This window comes from Penicillium paradoxum (assembly GCF_028828445.1).
Source record: "Penicillium paradoxum strain IBT 22861 chromosome Unknown utg000005l_segment0_segment0, whole genome shotgun sequence".
Taxonomy (NCBI): domain Eukaryota; kingdom Fungi; phylum Ascomycota; class Eurotiomycetes; order Eurotiales; family Aspergillaceae; genus Penicillium; species Penicillium paradoxum.
In genome coordinates, this window is record NW_026643183.1 from 1,914,712 (window position 1) to 1,936,437 (window position 21,726).

The window sequence follows — 21,726 nt, forward strand, 5'->3', positions numbered from 1 at the left end:
ATGACTGTGAGTCTTCGATCTATGCCATTTATCGGTCTTGAGTATATTGTTCTAATGACGTTAGGAATCAATTTCTTCCTTGACTGAGCAATGGCTCCAGTGGGACCAGGTCTACACTCCATTCCATTCGGTGGCCTGATCATCCCACTGACTCAGTTATAGGATCCTACAACTCGCGCAGAGATAGAGCAACTGCGGGACTCTAATGCCACAGAGGAGTTGGAAAAGCGCCTTCGAAACCGTATGTACCGTTTGTTATGTATTTCTCGGTACATATTTGACTCGTAGGTACATCTAGGCATTGAGTTTGGAACGGCTGGTCTGCGAGGCCGCATGGCAGCCGGGTTCTCTTGCATGAACTCCTTGATAGTCATTCAAGCCTCACAGGGTCTGGCCAAGTTCATCCGAGACAAACGCTCTGATATCGCATCGAAGGGTGTGGTTATTGGACACGATGCGCGTCACAATTCTGCGAAGTTCGCTGCACTCGCTGCTAACGCTTTCATCGCGCAACAAATTCCTGTGTGGTTCTTTGATGAGGAAGGCCCGACTCCAATGGTAGCATTTGGAGTGAATTATTTCGGTGCTGCTGCAGGTGTCATGGTGACAGCGAGCCACGTAGGTCCATCCGCAATACAAATTGTATAGATCTCCCGCTAACCAGCCCCCAGAATCCACCCCAGGACAATGGTATGTTATCAATTCCAGATATTATAGAATAATCACTGACAATCATATAGGTTACAAAGTGTAAGAATTCTGAATCTATATTTTGGAAATTGCTGACAGGATCTCTCGTAGCTATTCGAGCAATGGCGCTCAGATCAACCGGCCCGAGGATGGAGAAATTGCGCAGTCCATACAAGAGAACCTTGAGCCGTGGCCAACTGCATGGGCGGAGTTGCAGCCGAGTGAATACTTGCGCGCTGACTCTTACCAGAAACTGCTACCTCACTACAGCAATCAAGTCGCAACATACATGGTACGTCATATAATATCTGGAACGAGTCCAAGTTAACCATTCCATTCTAGAAATCAACCGTGGAAAATTGGCAACCCCCAAGACCGCTCGTGTATACACCCCTGCATGGAGTGGGAGGCTTGGTTCTTCCAACTCTGTGCCGCTCGCTTGGAATCAACGACTTTGTATCCGTTGCTGCCCAAGCAAAGCCTGATCCAGACTTTCCAACCGTAGCATTCCCCAACCCAGAGGAAGCCGGAGCATTGGATCTTGCTATTGAAACTGCCGATAATGAGGGGGAGCACCTTGATCATTGCGAATGATCCTGATGCCGACCGCTTTGCTGTAGCAGAGAAAGTGAAGTAAGTTGTGTTTCCCGATGTTTATAGACCGACCTGAACTGACGTGGGCTACAGTGGCCAATGGCATACCTTGACCGGAAACCATGTTGGTGTTCTTCTAGCATCCCACATCTTAGATTCCTTCGATGCTAGCAAAGATTGGTCTCATATCGCGGTACTGACTACAACGGTCTCGAGCGGCATGCTCGGAAAGATGGCAGCTGCAAAGGGCATCCACTTCCAAGAGACCCTGACAGGGTTCAAGTGGATGGCCAATGTTGCCCGTGACTTAGAAAAGGAGGGAAAGAAGATCCCTTTCGCATACGAGGAGGCACTGGGCTATATGTTCCCGTCAGTGTGCTATGACAAAGACGGCATTACCGCAGCTACAGTGTTCCTGGCAGCGGAGGCAAAGTGGAGAGCCCAGGGACTTACTGCGTACGCTAAGCTACAGCAGCTTTTCAGCGACTTCGGCCACCACGAGACGTTGAATAACTATTTCCGATCTCCTAACCCGCAGCTCACCACGAAGTTGTTCCAAGGGATTAGAGGCAGCCCTGGTCTAGCGAATATGCAATTTGGTCGCTTCAAGATCTTGCGATGGAGAGATTTGACCGAGGGCTATGACTCTGGCACCCCGGATAACAAGCCGGACTTGCCCGAAGATCCAACAAGCCAGATGCTCACATTGTGGCTGGAGGGTGGCGTTCGCTTCACATTCCGAGGTTCAGGCACAGAGCCCAAGGTCAAGTGTAAGTCTATTTTTCCACCTCTTGCAAGAAAATTGAATATTGACATGCATATAGTTTACATTGAGAGCTGTGGGGATTCTCGCGATGATGCCGTGAAAGCAGTTTGCGATGCTTTCCTAGCCATCCGGGAAGAATGGGTACAGATGTATACACCCTCGATGACATACAGCAAGCAGCTTCCCACATCATCTGGTCACATCCTGGATGTAGAATGAAAATATTCATTCGTAAGACCAGGTATCATATATGCACATATTTGTTTTTATTAACTCTGCTATCTGTTATGAAATGACCCAATGAAATACCGAAACCGATTTGGATTTACATGAACATCTGAATACGTTGTACCTAGGGCTCACTTGGAATTTTGTGTCACAACAATCCCCATTTAATGGATTAGAGCTATTAAAGGCCTACCTGCATGTGATTCCTTTGACTGGAATTCCCTAAACGCCATGATACATGCATCCATGCGAGTTAAGATGTGTCCTTGCGTACGTAGATGCAGTGTCCGATGTGAGTTTCCGCAAACACATATGTAGCAAACGCCTGGAGATAGACCCAACGTAACATCATTCAAGCATATTAAACAATTGTTGGTACACCATTACTACATGGCCACCTCCGAATCTCCAAGCGAGGCGACGACAAATAAAAGTCATCAACCCGCACGCAACAACTCAAAATTGGAATTGTTCAACTTTCCCCAAAAGCCAGCACTGAATTTCCCGCAGCGCCGCGATATCATTCATCGGCGTAGCTACCTTAACCTTCCCATCATGCCACCCATGTGTGCGTTTGACCAGATTCAGACTATGGCCCTGCGGCCGCGCTGAGTCAAAATCAATGATGACAGGGGTATCGCCTTGAAACATAATGTTACATGGATTGAGGTCATTGTGGACGATTCCCAATCCATGGAGGTGTTTCAAGCCCCGCACGATACCCTCTAGCCAGCGATCGACCTCATTTCGATCCGCCCCGCGCCTCTCATATGCAAGATCTCTCTTACTGCGTCCAGCCGGGTTCACTCGGTCCATAAGGGTCTGGTCGTACTGTGTAAAGTACATGCCTCGGATCGAGCCGTCCACAACCGCGCAGCCGTGGTATTGGGCAATATTCGGGTGCGGGGCTTTCTTCAAAATCTCGCAGGTCTTCACCTCCTCGATCCAGGTTTCTCGGATCAGCACTGGATACTGTGGACTGTATGGTGACAGGCTTGGCCTTTTCATATACCAGATCGATTGGTCTGAGATGCTGTCTGCTTGGGTGAATTTGTCCGAGAACTCCGGGAAAATGCGGGTTCCGGGGATCTTGTTTGTGCTGAACATGTCGCTGAACTGGATCTCATCTTTGGTCGTATAGCGCTTGCGTGAGTATGCCCGGTAGATTGCACCGGACATCTCGTAGACAATGATGGTCCTTTGAAATGCGAAGCCATGTTGGGGACCGCCGAAATCCTCGGAGTATTCAAGAATGTACATTTTGGATCCACAAATCAAGAATGGAGGGGGAAAAAATAGGATCAAGTCAGTTGTGAGAGGTGACTGGGAGATTGAAATTGAAAAAAAATAAAAAGTGGTCATGCAATGAAGCGGGCGGCTACCTAGTCACATTGCAAAAGCCCAGTCGGGTTCTTTGCGCTTCAGCCAAGGCTTGTTTGTGTAAAATGAAGGATGTGAGCAGCATCTACTTTGGGAATCGGCGTTTGCTACTGAATATATTACTCTATCTTTGGCATGTCGGTCGTTGTCTCTTCATTTACATACTAGAATGCACCATACTTGTATATCTCACCAGAGCAAGATGAGACGGCATATGCGCTCACAAGATGGTCGAAGAGTACGAGAAGAATCTCACTTCTCCAATTCCAATGACTCGTGTCACACCCATCACGCCCCGCCCTGCTCAAGGTACAGCGAGGGTCTCCATGCCAGACACCATGGCAGCGACACTGTCGAACCGCACCAGGCTCATCAAGCCCAGGACGCAACAGCCAAAGAGAAGATCCATTGTCATTTCTGTCCCCGATTCCACAGCCAGGAACCCAATAACAGAATGTAAGACTTGATTTCTGCCGGGACTGCACCAAAATGTGTCTCCCACTCAATACTTCACAGGAACAATGCCCAATCCAAGCTTCCTACCTGTGCCCAACATTCTCACAGCCATGGTCATCGACATGAAAGCTCGTACACCCATGCTCAGCCCCGATCGCGGTCTCCTCACTCCAGCGAAGATGAAGACTACCAATACATGCATCGGTATACCAGTCAAGGATCCGGCTTGAACGATCGACATGGCCATGTACACTCTCGCGCTGCGCCACCGGCATCGGGTAGTTATGGCTCGGGTACTACGCTGCGTAGGTCACAAACGGACAGATACAGCGGGACCAAAGCCGTGAGATTTGAAGATGATGAACCTATTCTCCATTCTGGGAAAAGCCCCTCGAGTTGTCCTGTACACAGTGGCCGGCAGTCTCGATCTCAAATTCGGGAGTTGCGAACTACGAGGTGGGTGTGGGGGCCTCCTTTACCCGAGCCGAGGGTATCCGCCCAATTCGGAGGATTATACGCAGAACGCATTTGAGGATTCTCTGTGATGGAAAGCAGTTTATGGATTAGATTTACATTGTGATACAATCGGACTACCCCAAGGTCGTTATGGTTGGAAGTAATTCTCGAATGGGACTACGAACGTAAGGCTCAGAACTAAAGGGAGAAAGGGGATCTATATCAATATGTTATTTTGCGCGCCCTTGGATGGTTAGGAATTCCGGCTTTCTTGACCAGAGAATCTGTTGAATTATGTGGCCTCATCCATGTTATCTGAGCAGTATCTCTTGAACGCATTATCAAAGTGTTCTTTTTCAGCGTCTTTTTCGAGGTCCGTTTCAACGGCTTTCTAGTCCGAAGGACAAACCAACCAACCGAAAGACGGAAATACACTTCAGTAATGTTCTATGGATACCTCAGAAGCTAGTGGGACTAGCGAACTACTTTATCATGACCGCATCCAAATGACTTCTGTAGTGCAAGTTGCAATGCAATCGGATTGAAATCACTTCATAATGTATTTAGCAAAATTCAAAAGCGAAGGGAACTTTGCACTAGGTAATGAAACAATTTCTGATCATAAAGCTGGATTATCAGAAGTGCGACCAAGATACCTCATGTCGCTGATTATAAAAATCCATTCGACCAAGAGTTAGTGCGGTCTCTCCCTCTCAAATGTATTCGTTTTTGAGTTTCTCCTCTTTAGGAGGCATACATTGGTGAGCATGGTGTTATCAACGTCAATCCCACAAAAGGAGGAGTAGAATACGTGTCATCAGCCCGCTCTCACAGACGTTGTTGTTGTTCTTACCTGCGGGCAAGTTGTTTCTTCTGGAGATCCTGCTCCTAGAGATATTCCTCACGCCAACCTTTAGAAACCTCTTGATTTTTCTTTTTTAGTTGCTGTGACGTAGGCCTATAATCATATTGTTACATTATCTATTCGAGTAACGTGTGTTATCGGTACTAACCAGTACGATATTGTGTCCCCGAAATTATCTCCAGTGAGACGACAATTCGCAAGCCAGCGGGAATCGGCGGACGATTTGCAGATGCCTAGATCTCGTTTTACATAGAATACAAATCTGCCGGTGTCTTCAGATCGTGGCGACTTCATATCAACCAAAGCGAGACAGCGAGAACAATCTGAAATACGATTGCTCGTGTATACTTGAGTCAGATCGAAGTGAGGGCAGGAGAAAAGAGGCTCAACACTGAGAGGAGAGAATAGAGCGGAAAATATTACTGTATATCGCGCGTCCATCACTAGGTGATTAGAACTGTCGATGGATATGTGTATTGTAACCCGAGCAAAATATTCAGGCGTAATACCCAGTTGACACTTATGTGTCAGATGGGGCCCACCAGTAAGCCCAAATAGAAAAGGGCCAACTTGATCTCCACATTGGGTAGAAGGGGATCTAAGAAGTTTGATCACACGGGCTCGTTCTCGAATTGTCCATGCAGCGCATGGACATAGGTCGACTATACCGGCGTACGTTGTACACGGCCTTATCAAAGATGGATACAGGAGCAAGTCATCTGTGAATTCTTTCCTTGGATGGAGCTTGAGGCATTTTCCGCAATATCTCCACGAGCCATCTTGAAGGCGAAGCAATAGTTTGTTTCGTACCACATTGCTACTGTTCACACACAGTATGGGGTTTCGAATTTGTAATAGTCGTGGGAACTCGTGACGCTTATGTTTCAGAGTTGCGCTGAATAAGTTGAAAAGCCTTTTGCAGCTGAGGGTTAGACACGCTGCGTCGACTTGTGGAAGGAATTCGTGGATCTGCCTCAGAACACTGTCTTGCAAAGAAAATATTGTGGTGCCCTTTCTTCCGACCAAGGAAAAGAGATATGAAATGAGACGTGCTTTAGTGCAAAATCCTTTAACCCTGCGTCTAGCTTTCCTCAGATGTTTCTTTTTTGGTTTGTTATGCTGATCATCGAGGTACCGACTCCTGCCCAAACACTGAAGCTTGTTCCTCTCTGCGCCTTCCAGTAAATGAGCTTCTTCTTCATCGTATTGAGAATGTTTCTGATCCAGGTGGGATAGTCTGCTGGGTAGTTTCCATAGTCTCTGCATTCGGAATTCCAGTCCGTTTGGTGGTATGAGATAAACTTGAGGTTAGACTTGAGTACTTCGAGAATGAGTCAAGCGAGTAGATGTTGATATGATTATGACGTGACACTTACAGGTTAATATCTTCTACATGTATATAGAGGTACCTTATCCGTGGATTGTTTATGATCAGTTCCTGACCTCAGCCCTCCAAAGTTTAGTCCAGATACGTACTGTGGTGCCTCTGAATTTCTGTTCTTCTATGAAGTCCTTCATTTAGGTAGTAATGTTAGTTCCAACTACTAGCCTTGATAGGATGCGGAGTTACCTGGTAGCAGAGTCTCTAACTCACAACCTTATATTATACTGATTCGGCTTGACATTTTAGACGTGTTGGCTACATGCGGCTTTCAAGCCAACAATAAAGCGCATCATAACTGACTACATGTAGTTATGACTTTGTAACCACGTTGCCCTCCTCATCGAACTTGGTTTCTTTCAAAAAGCGTGACGCAACGGGCGCTGTCGAAAATGAATGACTTTCTTCATAGCTGCGTGAACCTACATACATTCAACTTTTGTCTAAGAAATTCGTAATCAAGATATTGACAGAGAGGTAGCATGATAGCGAACACAGAATCGGGCTAATTGTTGTGAGTATTGACTTGTTCCTTTGTCACTTTATAGTTGCTCTCTCCCTAGAAAACGCAATGATAGCCCCACAGACAATGGTCAAAGTCATGGCAAGTACTAGTAATAGGTTAATAAAATTTGGGTGTTTTCTAGATTAGTAACAGCGATCATTGACATACCTGGAATTAACTGATACGCTTCGATGTAGCTAGATGAAACTGCTGCCTGGAGCGCTGGTGGCAGACTTGCAGTAAAACTATAGTCCTTGAGAATCTCCTTGATGAACTAAATATCCTGTTAGTATCTTGCAAACCAGTGTGATTATGAGCCCAAGAAATACCTGAGTTCTCTCATGCAAGGGGATATCTCCCAAACCGATATCGAGTCGTAAGCGAAAGAGTCCCTGGAGCGCTGCCGTGCTGACGCTCGTGCCGATAATCTGCCCAACCTGCTGGGATAGATAATACACTGCGGTAGCGCTCGCCATCTGATCTTCAGGCGCACATATCGTCAAAGCAATAAATTGGGCGGAAAGCAGCAGTCCACTCCCCATCGCCCAAGGGAAACAATAATATACTTCGATTCCTTGAATGCCATTCGCCCATCGCAATACCATCAAAAGCTGGGATAAGACACTACCCGCTATAGCTACGAGAGATAGCTTTTGGTATTGGATGGTCCTGGGAGGGTCAGTATTTAAGTGGTGTGATTCGATTAACATTTTCCCAACTCACTTGCTCATGGCTTTTCCAGCAATCACAGAACCAAGGATGAGGCCAAGACCCGAGGGCCAGATTCGCATGGCAATCGCCGAGTTGGAAAGATGATTTATTTGAGCCAAATAGGGCGGTAGGTTATTCAGGATCTACTATGTATCAGCAAGAGATGATCGTTATAGGACAACTGAATAGTGGGCACTCACCGTACTGATACTTGCAAAGAATATAACCTGACCGAAGAGAATCCCACCGAGGCCGGGTGCGCACACGACGGAAGGAGGGATCATAGGCATTTTAGTCCCAAAACATTCGACTAGAACGAAGGCCACGAGAAACAAACACGACACAGCTAGTATAACCGGGGTGTTGGACTGGAAAAGAATGCCTCCATCGGTTGTCGCGAGGATGAAGGAAGTGACAGTGATAAAAAAGGTAGCAAGACCAAAATAATCAAAGCTCCATAAGCTTATATTGGAGCTGGAATGGATGCGCTTCGCAGAGGCTGGAAGTTGCCAGTGAGCTAGAGCCAAACACAACAGTCCGATGGGCGCTTGACCGATTAATGACCTGATTGTCAAAGATGTCAGTTATCCGAGATCTCATAGATGTAGGATTTTCAACGTCTCAAGACAAGTTTACCATCTCCAGTCGATCATGTCGGCGACAAGTCCCCCCAATGGTCCTCCACAGCCCTGTCCCAGGATACCAGCAGCAATAACAAAACTTCGGACGGATGCAATTTGGGTGATGCAAAACATTTCTGGTGTTCTAAGTCAGTTTCAGGCTCGGTTTAAACGGACCGATGCATCCCTACCGTTAACGAGGACCGAGAGCAAATCCGTCATACCAGCACCCCCAATACCTGCGACGAAACGACCAAAAACGAATGGCCATAATGTTTGAACAGATCCGCTAGAATTAAATGTGAGTCGCGGAAGAAGTGATAAAACGGCCGGGGTGGTCTTTCACGTACGAGATCAAACATCCGACTCCGAACAAGGCATATGCCAAGAGTAGGAACCGTCGACAGCCATATATATCACTTAGAAATCCATACTGTACAATGTATAAGATGAATGAATGAGAGAATCGATAAGACAGAACTGACCACAGGCAATGCAACGCAGAATCCCAGGTTATATGAGACTAGCAGCAGCGGCGCACTGGATGGGGCATGTAGCGACGAAGCAATCTCGCCTTGAGTAGCCAGCAAGATAGATTTGTCTGCGCTCGCTAGAAAAACGCCTACATAATATGAATTGTAAGTCAGTTGCACACCCCGAGAAAAGATCACATACCAACTAAACCAGCCAAGATTTTCGTAGTATTGACCTTGTTCGACTTCTGAGGCTCAAGATCGCCCAGCAAAGCGGTTTGTTCATGAGCCATTTAAAATTCCTACAAGATAGGCTTGCTAGGCTGGAGTCGAACAAGATAAAGGACCGTCACTCCCAAAGATCAAGGCTTCGGCGATTTGGCCAAGACAATAGTCCAGGGCGATCGCACAAATTTACCGCTAGGAGAGCCCACTGTGGATTCCAATTACATCGCGTACAGATGCCCTTCTGCAAGTCGGAAATAAAAAAAAAGAAAAGTAGACGCGGGGAATTGAGGTCTTATCCTCGAATAATAAATTCATTCTGAATTCAATCGGGTTTTTTGGTTCTCCTCTCTTTTCGCCACCAAATTCATTCACAGTTGATATATTCGGAATCTATACTTTGGCAACTCACCATGGCGACGGGATTATCTGCTGATTCAACGCAAGTACTAAGTCAGTTCCGAAGAGAACACCCAGAAATCAAATTTCTTCGCTTCCAATGGCAGGACTATTCAGGTGTTCTTCGAGGACGAGTTGTCCCGATGGACACAGTTATGGCCCAGATTACCAAGGGAGGCCCTCTGAAAGCGACTGGACTCGCGATGTGTGTCTCCCTCACTAATAATCTGCTACCCTCAACTCCATTGGACGGTCAGTACTGGCTGGTACCGGATTGGTCAACTCTTCACCCGACAGCCAGCCCCAAAAGCGCATCGGTGATGTGCGCCTTGGACTACACGGTGCCAGCCACTGGTCCAGTCAGCCGAGAGGTGTGTCCGCGCCATGTGCTAGAGAAGGTCCTCCGACGAGCGCAAAAGGACTGGGGATTGAGCTTTCTAGTCGGCTTCGAGGTAGAATTCGTGGTGATGAAAGCCAACCCGAGCACGGGGAAGATGGAGCGATGCAGTCAGGGTTGGGGGCTTTTTTCCATCGCCGGTCTACGGGATCCCTGTTACCAGTATGTGGAAGAATGCGTCAGCCAGCTCGAGGCCCTAGGTGTGGATTTCCAAGCGATACACACAGAGGGCCAGCGAGGGCAGTATGAGTTCGCATTGGGTCCGCGACCACCCCTCGAGGCGGTTGACCAGTTGGTGCTGGTACACAGCTATCTCAAAGACATTTTCGCTCGTCAGGGCTATACGGTGACTATGGTACCCAAGCCAGTGCCCTCGGAATCACTCACGAATGGCCAACACATGCACCTTTCATTACAACCTGCCAGTCCGGAACTGGAAGAGTCGTTCCTCGCTGGCATTCTCAAACGTCTACCGGGTCTCTGCAGCTTCTGTTTACCGCAGGACGTGTCTTATGAAAGACTGGTGCCGTTCGTGGCGGGTGGTAATACTGCTTGCTGGGGAACTGAGACACGCTTCGTGCCAATTCGGAAGATCGAGCCTAGCCGCTGGGAGATCCGCAATATCGATGCAATGGCCAACATGTATTCCGCTATGGCAGGCATTCTTGGTGCCGGGCTCTGCGGTCTGGCTGGCCAGGAGCCGCTTGTCTGGCCAGATCTCGGGGATCCTGCAAATAAAGACGCATCCCGAGGGGAACCCCTACCCAAGAATGTCGAGGAAGCGATAGCTTTGCTGGATGCGGATGCTTTTGGTCTGGCGGACATGATCGGCCGTCCCATCATAGATCACTACGTCGACATAAAGCGATTTGAGCTCTCCAAGCTCAAAGGCATGGATCCGGAGGCTGTGAAAGAGCTGTTCATCGAGCTGTTTTAATCTCGACGGCCAGTCGTCATTTTTCATGTAACTTTACGTATAGACTTCGCGTTTAGGTAGTGCTTTTGGTGTATATAACTGATGGATCAGTGCATGATTCCCTGTTTAATGTTAAATTCGACTCAACAATGGGCTCATTTTCCCCCTTTACTGGGAGAGAAAAGTGAGCTAAGTAGCTCCAGGACACTCATAAATCTGACAGATGGCCGCTAGAATTCTAGCGGTGAAAGAAAAATGGATCGTACTATTTTAGTTCGTAGTGCGGATATCGAGGGTTTTCGATCGCAAAATATGACGGTGAGTGCATGATTGGGCTTCTACGACATGTGTTGTACTCCTAAATCCTGCAGACACTGCTACCGAGCATATTCCGAGAAACCAAATAGCGGCTGAACCAGGAAGACGGGATCTGATATTCTCCTGAGCCACTTTAGTGTCTCGCACTGCGGGAAGCAAGATGCCGATCATCTCGATTGCAATCTGCATACTCAACCTAAAATGACCCGCAGGTAGATCATCACTCTATTCAGCGCTCTGTTAACTTTTCGTCAGCTCAGCTCCAGTGGGGCCATTTAAGCGCCTCGATATCCACCAGTCACACCTCCTTCTGGGCGGTCCACACGATGGGATCGGGGGCCAGGGTGTCCCGATCGAAAGCTGTCCATACTGCTCCGTACTCCGTACTCCGTAAGTAGCTTTGGAATGGCTGATTTAGTGCTTTGTCGTCCCGATTGAGTGTTGCGATGCCCTGGAATATATTCGTCTCGATACAATTCCATGACCCTGTATTTCGACTCCCTGCACTTGTTTGAACCTCGTTCCTTAGCTCCCTATAACGTAGGTAGGTGCGTAGGTAGTAATCAGGATTCACTCCATGTATGTCAGGTACAGTGGCCATATGCGAGTATCTGGGGCCCGCGATCATGCCGATCGCTTAGCTGGAGTGGACCTGCAGGTTTCGTACGTCCCCACGAACCATCCTGAGGCTAGCTCATTGGCGGGCAGATAATGCTCCCTGGATGGATTTGATTTGTTTCATAATTGACTCGGTACCTGTTACGAGGTCAACGTAATTTAATCGCCTTGCGCTAGCCATGACTGAATGTCGGAAATTTGCTGTTTCTCTCCAAGGGCTCGGGGCTGAAATAGAATCCTTTCCTTCAGAAGAACCACCATCGGCGTTTGTTTGATAACGAAAGGGGGAAAATATTTCATCATGATGCAACTCAGCGAGTCAGATGGTCCTCCCCTCCTTGATACTACCTTGACAATCAATGGTCTGTTCCGTCAGACGGTCCTGCATTTCTCAGACACAGTCGCCCTCGTTTGCACTCACCAGCCACGGGACTTGTACGGAGTTCCGAGTCTCCCTCTTTGCGATGATGGGCAAGAAGCACCTTACCTCCGATGGACCTATCGAGATCTCGACCGTGCAATACAACGGTTTGCGAATGGACTGAGAAGGCGCGGACTTCGAAAGGGAGACCCGGTGTTGATGTTCATGACAAATACTGCCGAGTATGTCATCGCTACATGGGCTGCGTATCGTATTGGCTGCGTACATGTTCCAATCAACCCTAGAAGCTTGTCGCATACCCGCGAGGTCCAACACATGTTGCGCACCACGATGAAGGGTTGCAATACCAAGTCCATTGCGACTATTGCGGGCAATGCCGATCTGTGTCCACAAATTGAGAAGTTGACAGCCGGGGTGCCCTGCATGAAGATATTGGTTGACGGCCTAGTTGATGGATGGATACCATTCGAAGACTTGATGGAAGAGCCAACAATCGCTGGGAAGGATGGACAGTGCGATGGTAACGACCCAGAGCCAGGGCCAGGGCTTTTAGGATCCTCGATATTCTTCACCAGCGGAACTACCTCTCTTCCCAAAGGCTGTTTCGTGCAAACGTCGTCATATCCTTTCACAGTTGCCACAAGTTGGCGTCAAAGTTGGCAGCCAATGTTGCCCGGTGACAGGGTTGCACTCGCACTTCCGAACAACCACGCCTTCAGCTATATGTGTCTCATGTCATCTTTCGTAAATGCAGCTACCATTGTGTTTCCGGGATCTGGCTTTGTCCCAGAGACTGTGATTCGGGTCCTCCACCAGGAACAGTGTAGTCATACTGCGTTTGTGCCAACCATGATCCTTGCATTGAGTGGTGTCTCTTTAGCCCCTGGCCAGAAGCTTAACTCCCTACGACGAGTATTATTAGCGGGAGCTCCTCCAACCGAAGAGGTCATCAGAATCTGTCTTGATCATCTTGGTGCATCAGGAGTCGAAAATCTGTACGGAATGACCGAGGGTGTCCTCGTATCCTCTAATGTGGTCGGATGTGCCAATGATATCATCAGCGGAACAGATATATCGATTGGCTCTCCGTTGCCAGGTTCGAAGGTCAGAGTTTGCGCTGAGGGAAACCGTACCCCTTTGTCTGTCGGAATGGTCGGAGAAGTGCATTTTTCCGGGCCAAGCTTGATCAAAGAATATATAGGACGAGCCGATGATGATAAATTCTATATTGGAGAGGATGGTCGACAGTGGTTCTGCACCGGAGACAAGGCGGTGCTGGGCAACGATAATCGGTTTTATCTGGTTGGCAGATATAAAGACACGATCATCCGCGGAGGTGAGAACATCGAACCATCCGCCATCGAAGCTGTATTGGGCCAATTCTCTGAATTTCATTGCCTTGAACCTCAGATCGTCCGAGTACCAGATCATGTCGCCGGCGAGCTTCCTGTTGCGATTGTGAATCAAGAAATAGATCAAGATACGGCACGTCGAGTCAGGAACACTATTTTGGAGAAGATGGGAGCGCTCTACGTCCCGGTGGACGTGATATCAGTGCAGTCTCTGGGAATAAATGTTTACCCCAAGACCCTCGCAGGCAAAATCCAAAAGCCGAAACTGGAGAAATTGATGAAGACATACTGGGAGGAGCATCGATCTCACGCTCGTGACAAACTAGACCCTTTTCGCAAATCACGGGTTACTCAAGGTTGGCCCCCCTGTCAACTTTCGTTTGCATCGAGCTGATTGGTATGAATGTTAGGATTAGCAGCTTTGATCAATGATCTCACACTCAATCCCATGCAGCGGAAGATATGGCAGGATACGGCACGCAGAGTCTCGTTCTCTGACTGGGTGGCTGCTGATGGTCCTACCAAGCAGGCTCAGTCGGCTAACGAGGCTCAACCAAACCAAGACACATACCATCCCATGAATTCAAGTGACAGCCAGAATATTGTTGAGCCAGCTCTAGGCTCACAGGTCATGGAATCATTGCTCGCAGCCATTGTGGAAGAAAAAGGAACTCAGATTAACCCAGCTACTCGAATGGTTGATTTGGGGGTGGATTCAATATTATCCATTACAATCCTCAACCAAATTAAAACGGAAACAGGCTTCTCACTCCCATCTTCCCTATTTTTCACCCAAAAGACGATTGGGGAAATCGTTGACAGTTTATGTTCGATCTCGAGCCCAGAGGAGCTTCTCGATATCACCGCCTCAGCAGAAGAAGCACCTCGCGACACATGCTTCTCAACACTTCTCCAAGGCACACCAAAGCCTGGAGTCCCCTCATTGTTCCTCACACCTCCGGGTTCAGGATATGCTTTCTCATATGACGCACTTCCCAACTTTGAAGATGATTTTGCGATATACTCCTTAGGATCTCCATTCCTCATGACCAAGGACGAGGCTTCATGGACAGTGGAAGAAGCCGCCGCTTTATACGTCAAGACCATTCGCAATCTTCAAGCGCAGGGACCATATATTCTCGGCGGGTGGTCTATGGGTGCAATCATCGCCTATGAGATAGCATATCAACTTCACCAACAGGGGGAACAGATCCTAGGGGTCATAAATCTCGACATGCCAATCCCTAAACCACATCCCGATGTTCTAGAGCCAACTGTCAAATTGCTTGAAATCTTGGGCTTCTATCCCCCAATTCGTCGCGAAGGAAAGCCCGATATGGAAATACCTTCCTATCGACGACAGCACAGTCTCTCGTCGGTTCTTGCAAAGATGAGATACTCGCCTCGACCGATCAATACGCCCGGGAATGTGACTCCAGTGCCCATATTCGTGATATGGGCGGGGCATGGTGACCCCGACCGGCTCCCAGTCGTGCTGGCTGAAGCAAATGAGCTATTGAAAAGATATGGATCCCAAACTCAGAAGAGAACTGGACAGGAGTGGTTACAAATACCACGTGAATCATTTGGCCCGGGTGATTGGGCGGAAATGGTGGGAGAGGAGAACGTCGAGTGTCATGTCATAGACCATGCAGCACATGATTCAATGATGGATCCAGAAGTGGTATGTTTTTGCCCTATTGATATCAATCCTGGATTTTTATTTACTATCGTTCTAGGTGCCATATGTGGCGGATTTGATGCAACAAGCCATCAAGGGGTGGATGGAAAAATCCATGTCTTTCGGCGAGCATTCCCGATAAAATGTATCCTTGTATATTGTCAGCGTGTCAATTTATGCAGTTCAAGGATGATCAGTAGCATAGAGGAAGTCAACGCTCAACAGTTCTAACTAATGTCACAACCTGTCTATATGTTGTCAAAACAACCAGTCTTTTTTTGAACCTGACCCATGTTCGTACTCGGCTCCTTCGAGTTAACAACAACAAGAAGAAGAAGAAGGAGAAGTTGTTGGGCTATGTAAAGAAACTTCAGCGAGCGGAATTGCGTAGCGTGATAAGTTGCTCAATCTTCATCTGCCTGTAGTGTACACCGTACTAGCCCGCTTGTTTCAGATTTCCAGCTTTCGAATCGATTCAGAATCTTGTTTATTCCGAGCGGTTCAAAATCCATTGCTCTTGTTTCTCTGCCTTTTCTAAGGCGCATTCAATCGTATCTGGATATAAGCCTTGCAGAGTGTGAAAGGGGAAATTACAGTCCACAACTCGACCCCTGCGGGATATCCGCAGTATGACGTCATCTTTGCTTACTGTTTTTTCCGCGTCTTCTCTATTTGTGCTAATATACATACCGAGGTCGTGCTCAACATGCCATTCAGACAGGCGTTTCAGGACATTATCAGCAAGGCGGACAAGGCCTGGGAGGAAATAACCCATCATGGCGCTCCCCCAGTACCATCGCACAACAAGCCTCCCCCGCCGCCTGTTCCAACATCCAGCAAACCCCCACCAGCTTATCCGGAACAGCACTACCAACCCCAGATCTACTGGCGGCCCAACCTGCATCCTCAAGCACCAGTGTCCGCCAACTTCTACCACGAACAGGGTCAGCACGGTTGGGGCAACAACGAGGCGCAGAATTATATCGACAGCCCGCAAAACTCATTCCATTCGCCCCAGGGCGACGCAGTGATCGTGCGCGCTCTGGTCAACCACGGGCACCCCGACCATGCCCAGAAATTTACCAGCGCCCGGCTATCGAGTCACCAGACCCTCGGCCGACCACGCGGCTGTCTGTCGGCCAGAATTACAGCGCCGGTCGCCCGAGGTATCTGGCCTGCTTTTTGGCTGCTGCCTAAAGACCCCTTCAAGTGGCCCGAGGATGGCGAAGTCGACATAATGGAAGCGTGGAACGGCGATGCGGTCAACCACACGTGTCTGCATTGGGGCCACTTCAATGGCGAGGACTGGAACAAGCATCGCGTTCTCGAAACCCCCATCCCCAACATCAGCTCGCCGATGGGAGTGAGGTACGATTTTATCTGGGACGAGGACGAATCAACGGGCAGGGGGCGCTTGGTTTGGTTGATCGATGGTAGACCCATCATGAGGGCTGAGAAGCCGCCTGGCACGAGGAAGATGAGTGAGTTCAGAATCCTCATCAACATCGCTGTTGGAGGAAATGTCTGCCAGGGAACTATGCCCAGCGATGGATGCTACGAGACGGTGATTCGTGAGTTGGCCATGTGGGACGCGCCGCCTGGGGGATGGAACGAGTTTGAAAGGGCTTGGAGAGATTCGCAAGATGGCAATACCATGTAATGAAAGGAAGGGAATTTCCGTTGCCAAAAGATATCAACTATACCCATATCCCCTGAGTTCTAAGAGGGGCGTCTCTGACTAGCCGAGTGAGATGAGTTGTTGCGTGCTGATAGAACGAAATCAATTGTTTAAGCAAGACTTCAGCTTGATGCATCTTGCCTTTGGTTGCTTATTCTCCCATTTTTTACCTTGTGCGAGGATCAATTCCCACCATTTCTTTTATCTCACTATATTGCGTTCAAGGCACCGTATCTACAAGCTACTACGCTCCAACGCTGCTCTTTAACAAAGTCTCGAAATTTTCTCATCTATAAATCGTATATACAATCCGAACTAATTACTATTAAATAACGTGCATCATAGGCGTCGATCCATCCTTGGTCTGATGTATGCCTTGTGAAACGCGCCTATTATGCACGACATACACAACGATCTGAGCTGCAGCGCTTGCAATTCCGACGGATACCATAGCGATCATGGTACGCAGACCGGTCGAGTAACTATATCTCGGTGTTAGAAGCTGTGGTGGAATTGACCTCGACGTATGAATTCACTTACAGTGGCTTGTCATCCGCCTGGAAGTATTGCGTTCCAACCATTAAGCCGCTAATTGCAGACATAACCCACATGCTGCAACAGAATTTGGCATTAGCGCTGGTCAAAGCCAACATATGAACATGGAAACTCACGCTATGCTGATACTTCGCTCTCTTGGGTCTCGACAGTTCACCTGAACCCAAAAATTATGTATGGGGTGGTAGCCCACAGCAAAGCTATTCACTGCGGTCCAAAGTCCCCAACGTGACCACTTGCCAACATGAGGCTGGACTGTGAGAGCTACTATCAGGGTAGTGAGGTAGCAGACTTGAGCTGCGATTACAGAAGCACCTCGTAAATTGGTTCGATCGCTCATGTAGGCGAAGAAAAACACCACGCCGAGTGATAGAAATGCGCCAACAGCGGCAAGAGCATTTGCCTCTGTCCTGTCAAATCCGAGCGACCTGTAAAAATTAGTTAGTCGGAATTTCGATAACTTTCGAAGCTGCGATTGAGCCTAGATATACTATAGTTTGCTTAGTATCCACAGAAGGGAAGTCTTACATAATAATTGAGGGTGTATAAGTGGTTAGCGGACTCCATGTCGAGAAGACGACAAATGTCGACAAAAAGTGAAGCCAACGGCGGTAGCAGCACATAGTGCGGAAGACAATCTTAAGCGGAATATGTTTGCCATAAGCACCCTCGTTGTTTCCACCATTGTCGTTCTCGAGTCGCGTTTTAAGAATGTTCTGCTCGTACTCGGAGAACTTGACAAGTCCTGGGCTTAATAGCGGTCTGGTATGGTCGGGTGATTCAGGAAGGAACAAAGAAATGACGAATGAGATAAAGATCGTGAATAATCCTTCAACTGTATGAAAGATGTGTTAGGAAATGAGATAAAGAATGTGTTTATGACAGGAACACATACGCAGAAAGAGCCATTGCCATCCTCGGATCCCGCGTTGACCGTTGAGAAGCAGAATCCCCGAAGCCAGGATGGGACTTAGCGCGTTGCCGCCAAACATTCCAAAGAAGAATATGGCAACCCGCTTGGCTAGTTCTTTTTTCGTATACCAGGACGACAGGATAAAGACTGCTCCAGGGATATAACCTGCCTCAGCGAAGCCAAGGAGTAGTCGCAATGCTAGAAATGCTCCTCGATTCTTTATGAAGACTTGCATGGTGGCAAGGAAACCAAAGAGAAAGACCTGAATCGAAATCCACTTGCGAGGGCCGACCTGTAATCGTTCTCATTAATATCAGATGTTCCAGCCAAGTGTTGATGATACGTACTCGTTGCAAGGCCATATTGCAAGGTATCTCAAATACCACAATGCCCATGAACATGAGTTGATTCCCCAGGTTTACTGTCGACTGGGAAACATTGATGTCGATGGCGAAGCCACCAGTCAACGCGCTCGCAATGTTCATGCGATCGAGTTGGAAAACAAGAAGCCCGAGAAAAAGCAGTGGCAGCACAGTAAGATCGATCCTTAGTACAAATGGATGTTAGTGTATAGTCCCATCGATAATCCGGGGGGTAAAACGGTTACTACTTTCTGCGAGCCCTTTTCTCATGGTCTGGATCCCATTCGGGCAATGAGACCGGAGAGGATGAAGTAAAGACACTGCTGCCCTTGGATTCTTTCGCCTCCAAATCCATACTCTATGACTGCCTTCTGGTAGGCTAGGAAGCAGGATATTTTCAGCAGCTATCGGTGATGACCAAATTCAAGAAATTTTCGAGCATGAATTCCACATTTTCCTCAGTTCGTATTAGGACTCCTTTTAATTAATCGCTTTAGCAACAATGGCATTATTGTCGAGATCGCGTGCTACCACAAATCCCGAGTATCTCAAATGACGGGGCCAAGTCCATCAGGAAATATGGTATCGGCGTGAGGGCTCCTATTATTGTAGCAGGATAGCAGGATAATAGAGGAGAAGGTGAATCCTCCGGGCTTGTCAGTCTTGTCGCCAGGCCGGTCCACCAGTCAAGTCCGCGATAGCGTCAAATGGCGCGATCAGGCCCACAATCGACGACAACACCAAACCCCTAAGATGAATGCTAAATCTATATCGGGATTTGCACCGGCATTTCGTTTACAGCGCCTATTTATACCTTGTATGTCAATATCGTTTGATATTGGATTGACTCATCTTTTCTAGCGTTTTTCGGTGTCATGGTTGGTATGCCGATTAAAAGGGTCGCGGTCATCGGCGCCGGGCCGGCAGGAGCCATTGCGATAGATGCGCTCGCGCAAGAAAAGGCCTTCGACATTATTCGTGTATTCGAGCGCCGCGAAGGCCCAGGGGTTGCTGGTTCGTCGACATCATTCTTGCAACGTGATTCCGAGTGACCTCTGACCGATGGTGGTATTAGGATCGGGGATTCGTCTCCTCCCCCAACGCTGGTTGACTTCGCGTCTCTGGCTAAGAGAACGGCGGATACTCCTGTTCCTCTTCCTCACAGTTTGCCTGCGCAGACTCCAAAGTCGGACCAGCCTCGATTTGCAGAGTCGTCCGTTTATCCATATTTGGAAACAAATATCGATTCCCTGCCTATGCAGTTTTCTCGGGAGCCTTTCCCGGAGGAACGCAGTGAATCTTCCATATCACACCATGGACCCCAGACCCCATTTCGCAGGTGGGATGTAGTCCGCAAATATGTTAGGGATCTTGTGGAGCGTCGGGGGTACAATGACTGCATTTCATACAACACCACAGTCGAGCGGGTTGAGAAGGTGGGAACGGAGTGGAAAGTCACACTTCGCAAAGATGGGGAGAAGAGCGACTATTGGTGGGTTGAGTGGTTCGATGCGGTCGTTGTGGCGAGTGGGCACTTCTGGGTACCATACATACCCCCAATAGAAGGCCTGGAGAGCTTTGAGAAGGCGAGACCGGGCAGTGTACTTCACAGCAAACATTTCCGAGGGAGAGAGGCATTTACTGGCAAGGTAAGCTACACCAGTTCCCCTGTTGGAAGTGAGGTGACATCCAGTTCAGTATGTTGACGTGATTCCTTTAGCGAGTTGTGGTTGTAGGCGCGTCTGTCTCAGCGGCTGACATTGCATTCGATCTTACGGAAACTGCAGAGCGACCGGTTCATGCAATTACAATTGGACATGCAGCGAACGGTTACTTCGGCGATGAGGCATTCAAACATCCAAGTATACAAAACCACCCATCAATAGAACGGGTCTCTGGCAGAACTGTGCATTTGGTGAACGGAGGTTGTATCACGGATGTTGACTACATAATTTTCGGGACAGGCTACAGCTGGACGCTACCATTCTTACCGGCAGTTCCAGTACGCAATAACCGAGTGCCCGAGCTGTATCAACACGTTGTGTGGCAAAAGGACCCAACTCTGCTGTTTGTCGGCGCTGTCGCTGCTGGACTGACGTTCAAGGTGTTTGAATGGCAGTCTGTGTTAGCCGCGCGACTGCTTGCTGGCCGAGCTACTCTGCCACCACTGGAAGAAATGCAGAAATGGGAAACAGAACGTGTAAAGGCTCGGGGTGACGGCGTGAAGTTCACGCTGATCCATCCAGACTTCGAAGACTATTTTGAGACAGTGAGAAGACTGGCCGGTGAGGGAGAAGAGAACAAGGGACGAAAATTGCCCAAGTTCCGCCGCGAGTGGGTGAGAGCATTTTTGGATGGCCATGAACGCCGCAAATCGATGTGGAAAAGGCTGAATGCGAAAGCCCGGGCTGTGTCTCAAACAACCAACAAAGAATTAGCTCGGCTCTGACACAAGCTGAAGCAATGTACATCTCAATATTCGAATAATGTGACGAGAACTCTTGGAATATTTCTCGTATATTGATCCTGATACCATCGAAGATTAGAACGCCTGTGGTAAGAGCCATAGTGACTTAAATCCCGACCGTTTGAAATGACCTAGGTACTCATTCGACACCTTCACCATGTTCGTTATCTTGGAAAGAGAATCTAAAAGTGCCCAGGTGGATTGGAAGGTTCACTAACAGAATACTTTAAACATCCCTCTATGGATAAATGACCTCGGGATGGTTCTAAAGCAAAGTAATTGTTCAGGCCTACAGATGTGGGACTTGGGAGGGGCAGAGGTGTGTTGGAAAGGAGACG

General features: G+C 48.3%; 8 protein-coding genes across 8 annotated transcripts; 5 read left to right on the plus strand and 3 right to left on the minus strand.

Annotated features, from left to right (window-relative positions):
* On the plus strand, nt 1–2,269 carry N7457_005759 (phosphoribomutase PRM15; the record flags this gene model as incomplete). The annotated part of the gene is made up of 11 exons (XM_057176803.1): nt 1–6; nt 65–109; nt 163–241; nt 299–618; nt 672–690; nt 741–750; nt 802–982; nt 1,033–1,146; nt 1,196–1,323; nt 1,378–2,054; nt 2,109–2,269. 11 exons carry the CDS (start codon nt 1–3, stop codon nt 2,267–2,269), a joined length of 1,740 nt encoding a protein of 579 aa, XP_057031105.1.
* A 465-nt stretch (nt 2,270–2,734) lies between these two features.
* On the minus strand, nt 2,735–3,538 carry N7457_005760 (uncharacterized protein; the record flags this gene model as incomplete). Its single annotated transcript, XM_057176804.1, has 1 exon — nt 2,735–3,538. One exon carries the CDS (start codon nt 3,536–3,538, stop codon nt 2,735–2,737), a length of 804 nt encoding a protein of 267 aa, XP_057031106.1.
* Nucleotides 3,539–7,353: 3,815 nt separating this feature from the next.
* Nucleotides 7,354–9,418, minus strand: N7457_005761 (MFS general substrate transporter; the record flags this gene model as incomplete). Its single annotated transcript, XM_057176805.1, has 10 exons — nt 7,354–7,427; nt 7,490–7,595; nt 7,651–7,990; nt 8,045–8,175; nt 8,233–8,596; nt 8,669–8,789; nt 8,844–8,941; nt 9,003–9,085; nt 9,138–9,274; nt 9,328–9,418. 10 exons carry the CDS (start codon nt 9,416–9,418, stop codon nt 7,354–7,356), a joined length of 1,545 nt encoding a protein of 514 aa, XP_057031107.1.
* A 345-nt stretch (nt 9,419–9,763) lies between these two features.
* Nucleotides 9,764–11,083, plus strand: N7457_005762 (glutamine synthetase; the record flags this gene model as incomplete). The annotated part of the gene is made up of 1 exon (XM_057176806.1): nt 9,764–11,083. The coding sequence occupies one exon, from the start codon at nt 9,764–9,766 to the stop codon at nt 11,081–11,083; it is 1,320 nt and encodes a 439-aa protein (XP_057031108.1).
* A 1,216-nt stretch (nt 11,084–12,299) lies between these two features.
* Nucleotides 12,300–15,555, plus strand: N7457_005763 (acetyl-CoA synthetase-like protein; the record flags this gene model as incomplete). The annotated part of the gene is made up of 3 exons (XM_057176807.1): nt 12,300–14,088; nt 14,143–15,416; nt 15,472–15,555. 3 exons carry the CDS (start codon nt 12,300–12,302, stop codon nt 15,553–15,555), a joined length of 3,147 nt encoding a protein of 1,048 aa, XP_057031109.1.
* A 564-nt stretch (nt 15,556–16,119) lies between these two features.
* N7457_005764 (glycoside hydrolase family 16 protein) lies at nt 16,120–17,073 on the plus strand (the record flags this gene model as incomplete). Its single annotated transcript, XM_057176808.1, has 1 exon — nt 16,120–17,073. The coding sequence occupies one exon, from the start codon at nt 16,120–16,122 to the stop codon at nt 17,071–17,073; it is 954 nt and encodes a 317-aa protein (XP_057031110.1).
* Nucleotides 17,074–17,758: 685 nt separating this feature from the next.
* N7457_005765 (Major facilitator superfamily domain general substrate transporter) lies at nt 17,759–19,044 on the minus strand (the record flags this gene model as incomplete). The annotated part of the gene is made up of 4 exons (XM_057176809.1): nt 17,759–18,074; nt 18,175–18,481; nt 18,542–18,851; nt 18,907–19,044. 4 exons carry the CDS (start codon nt 19,042–19,044, stop codon nt 17,759–17,761), a joined length of 1,071 nt encoding a protein of 356 aa, XP_057031111.1.
* Nucleotides 19,045–19,796: 752 nt separating this feature from the next.
* Nucleotides 19,797–21,370, plus strand: N7457_005766 (uncharacterized protein; the record flags this gene model as incomplete). The annotated part of the gene is made up of 3 exons (XM_057176810.1): nt 19,797–19,939; nt 19,997–20,570; nt 20,642–21,370. The coding sequence occupies 3 exons, from the start codon at nt 19,797–19,799 to the stop codon at nt 21,368–21,370; spliced, it is 1,446 nt and encodes a 481-aa protein (XP_057031112.1).
* Nucleotides 21,371–21,726: the final 356 nt, after the last annotated feature.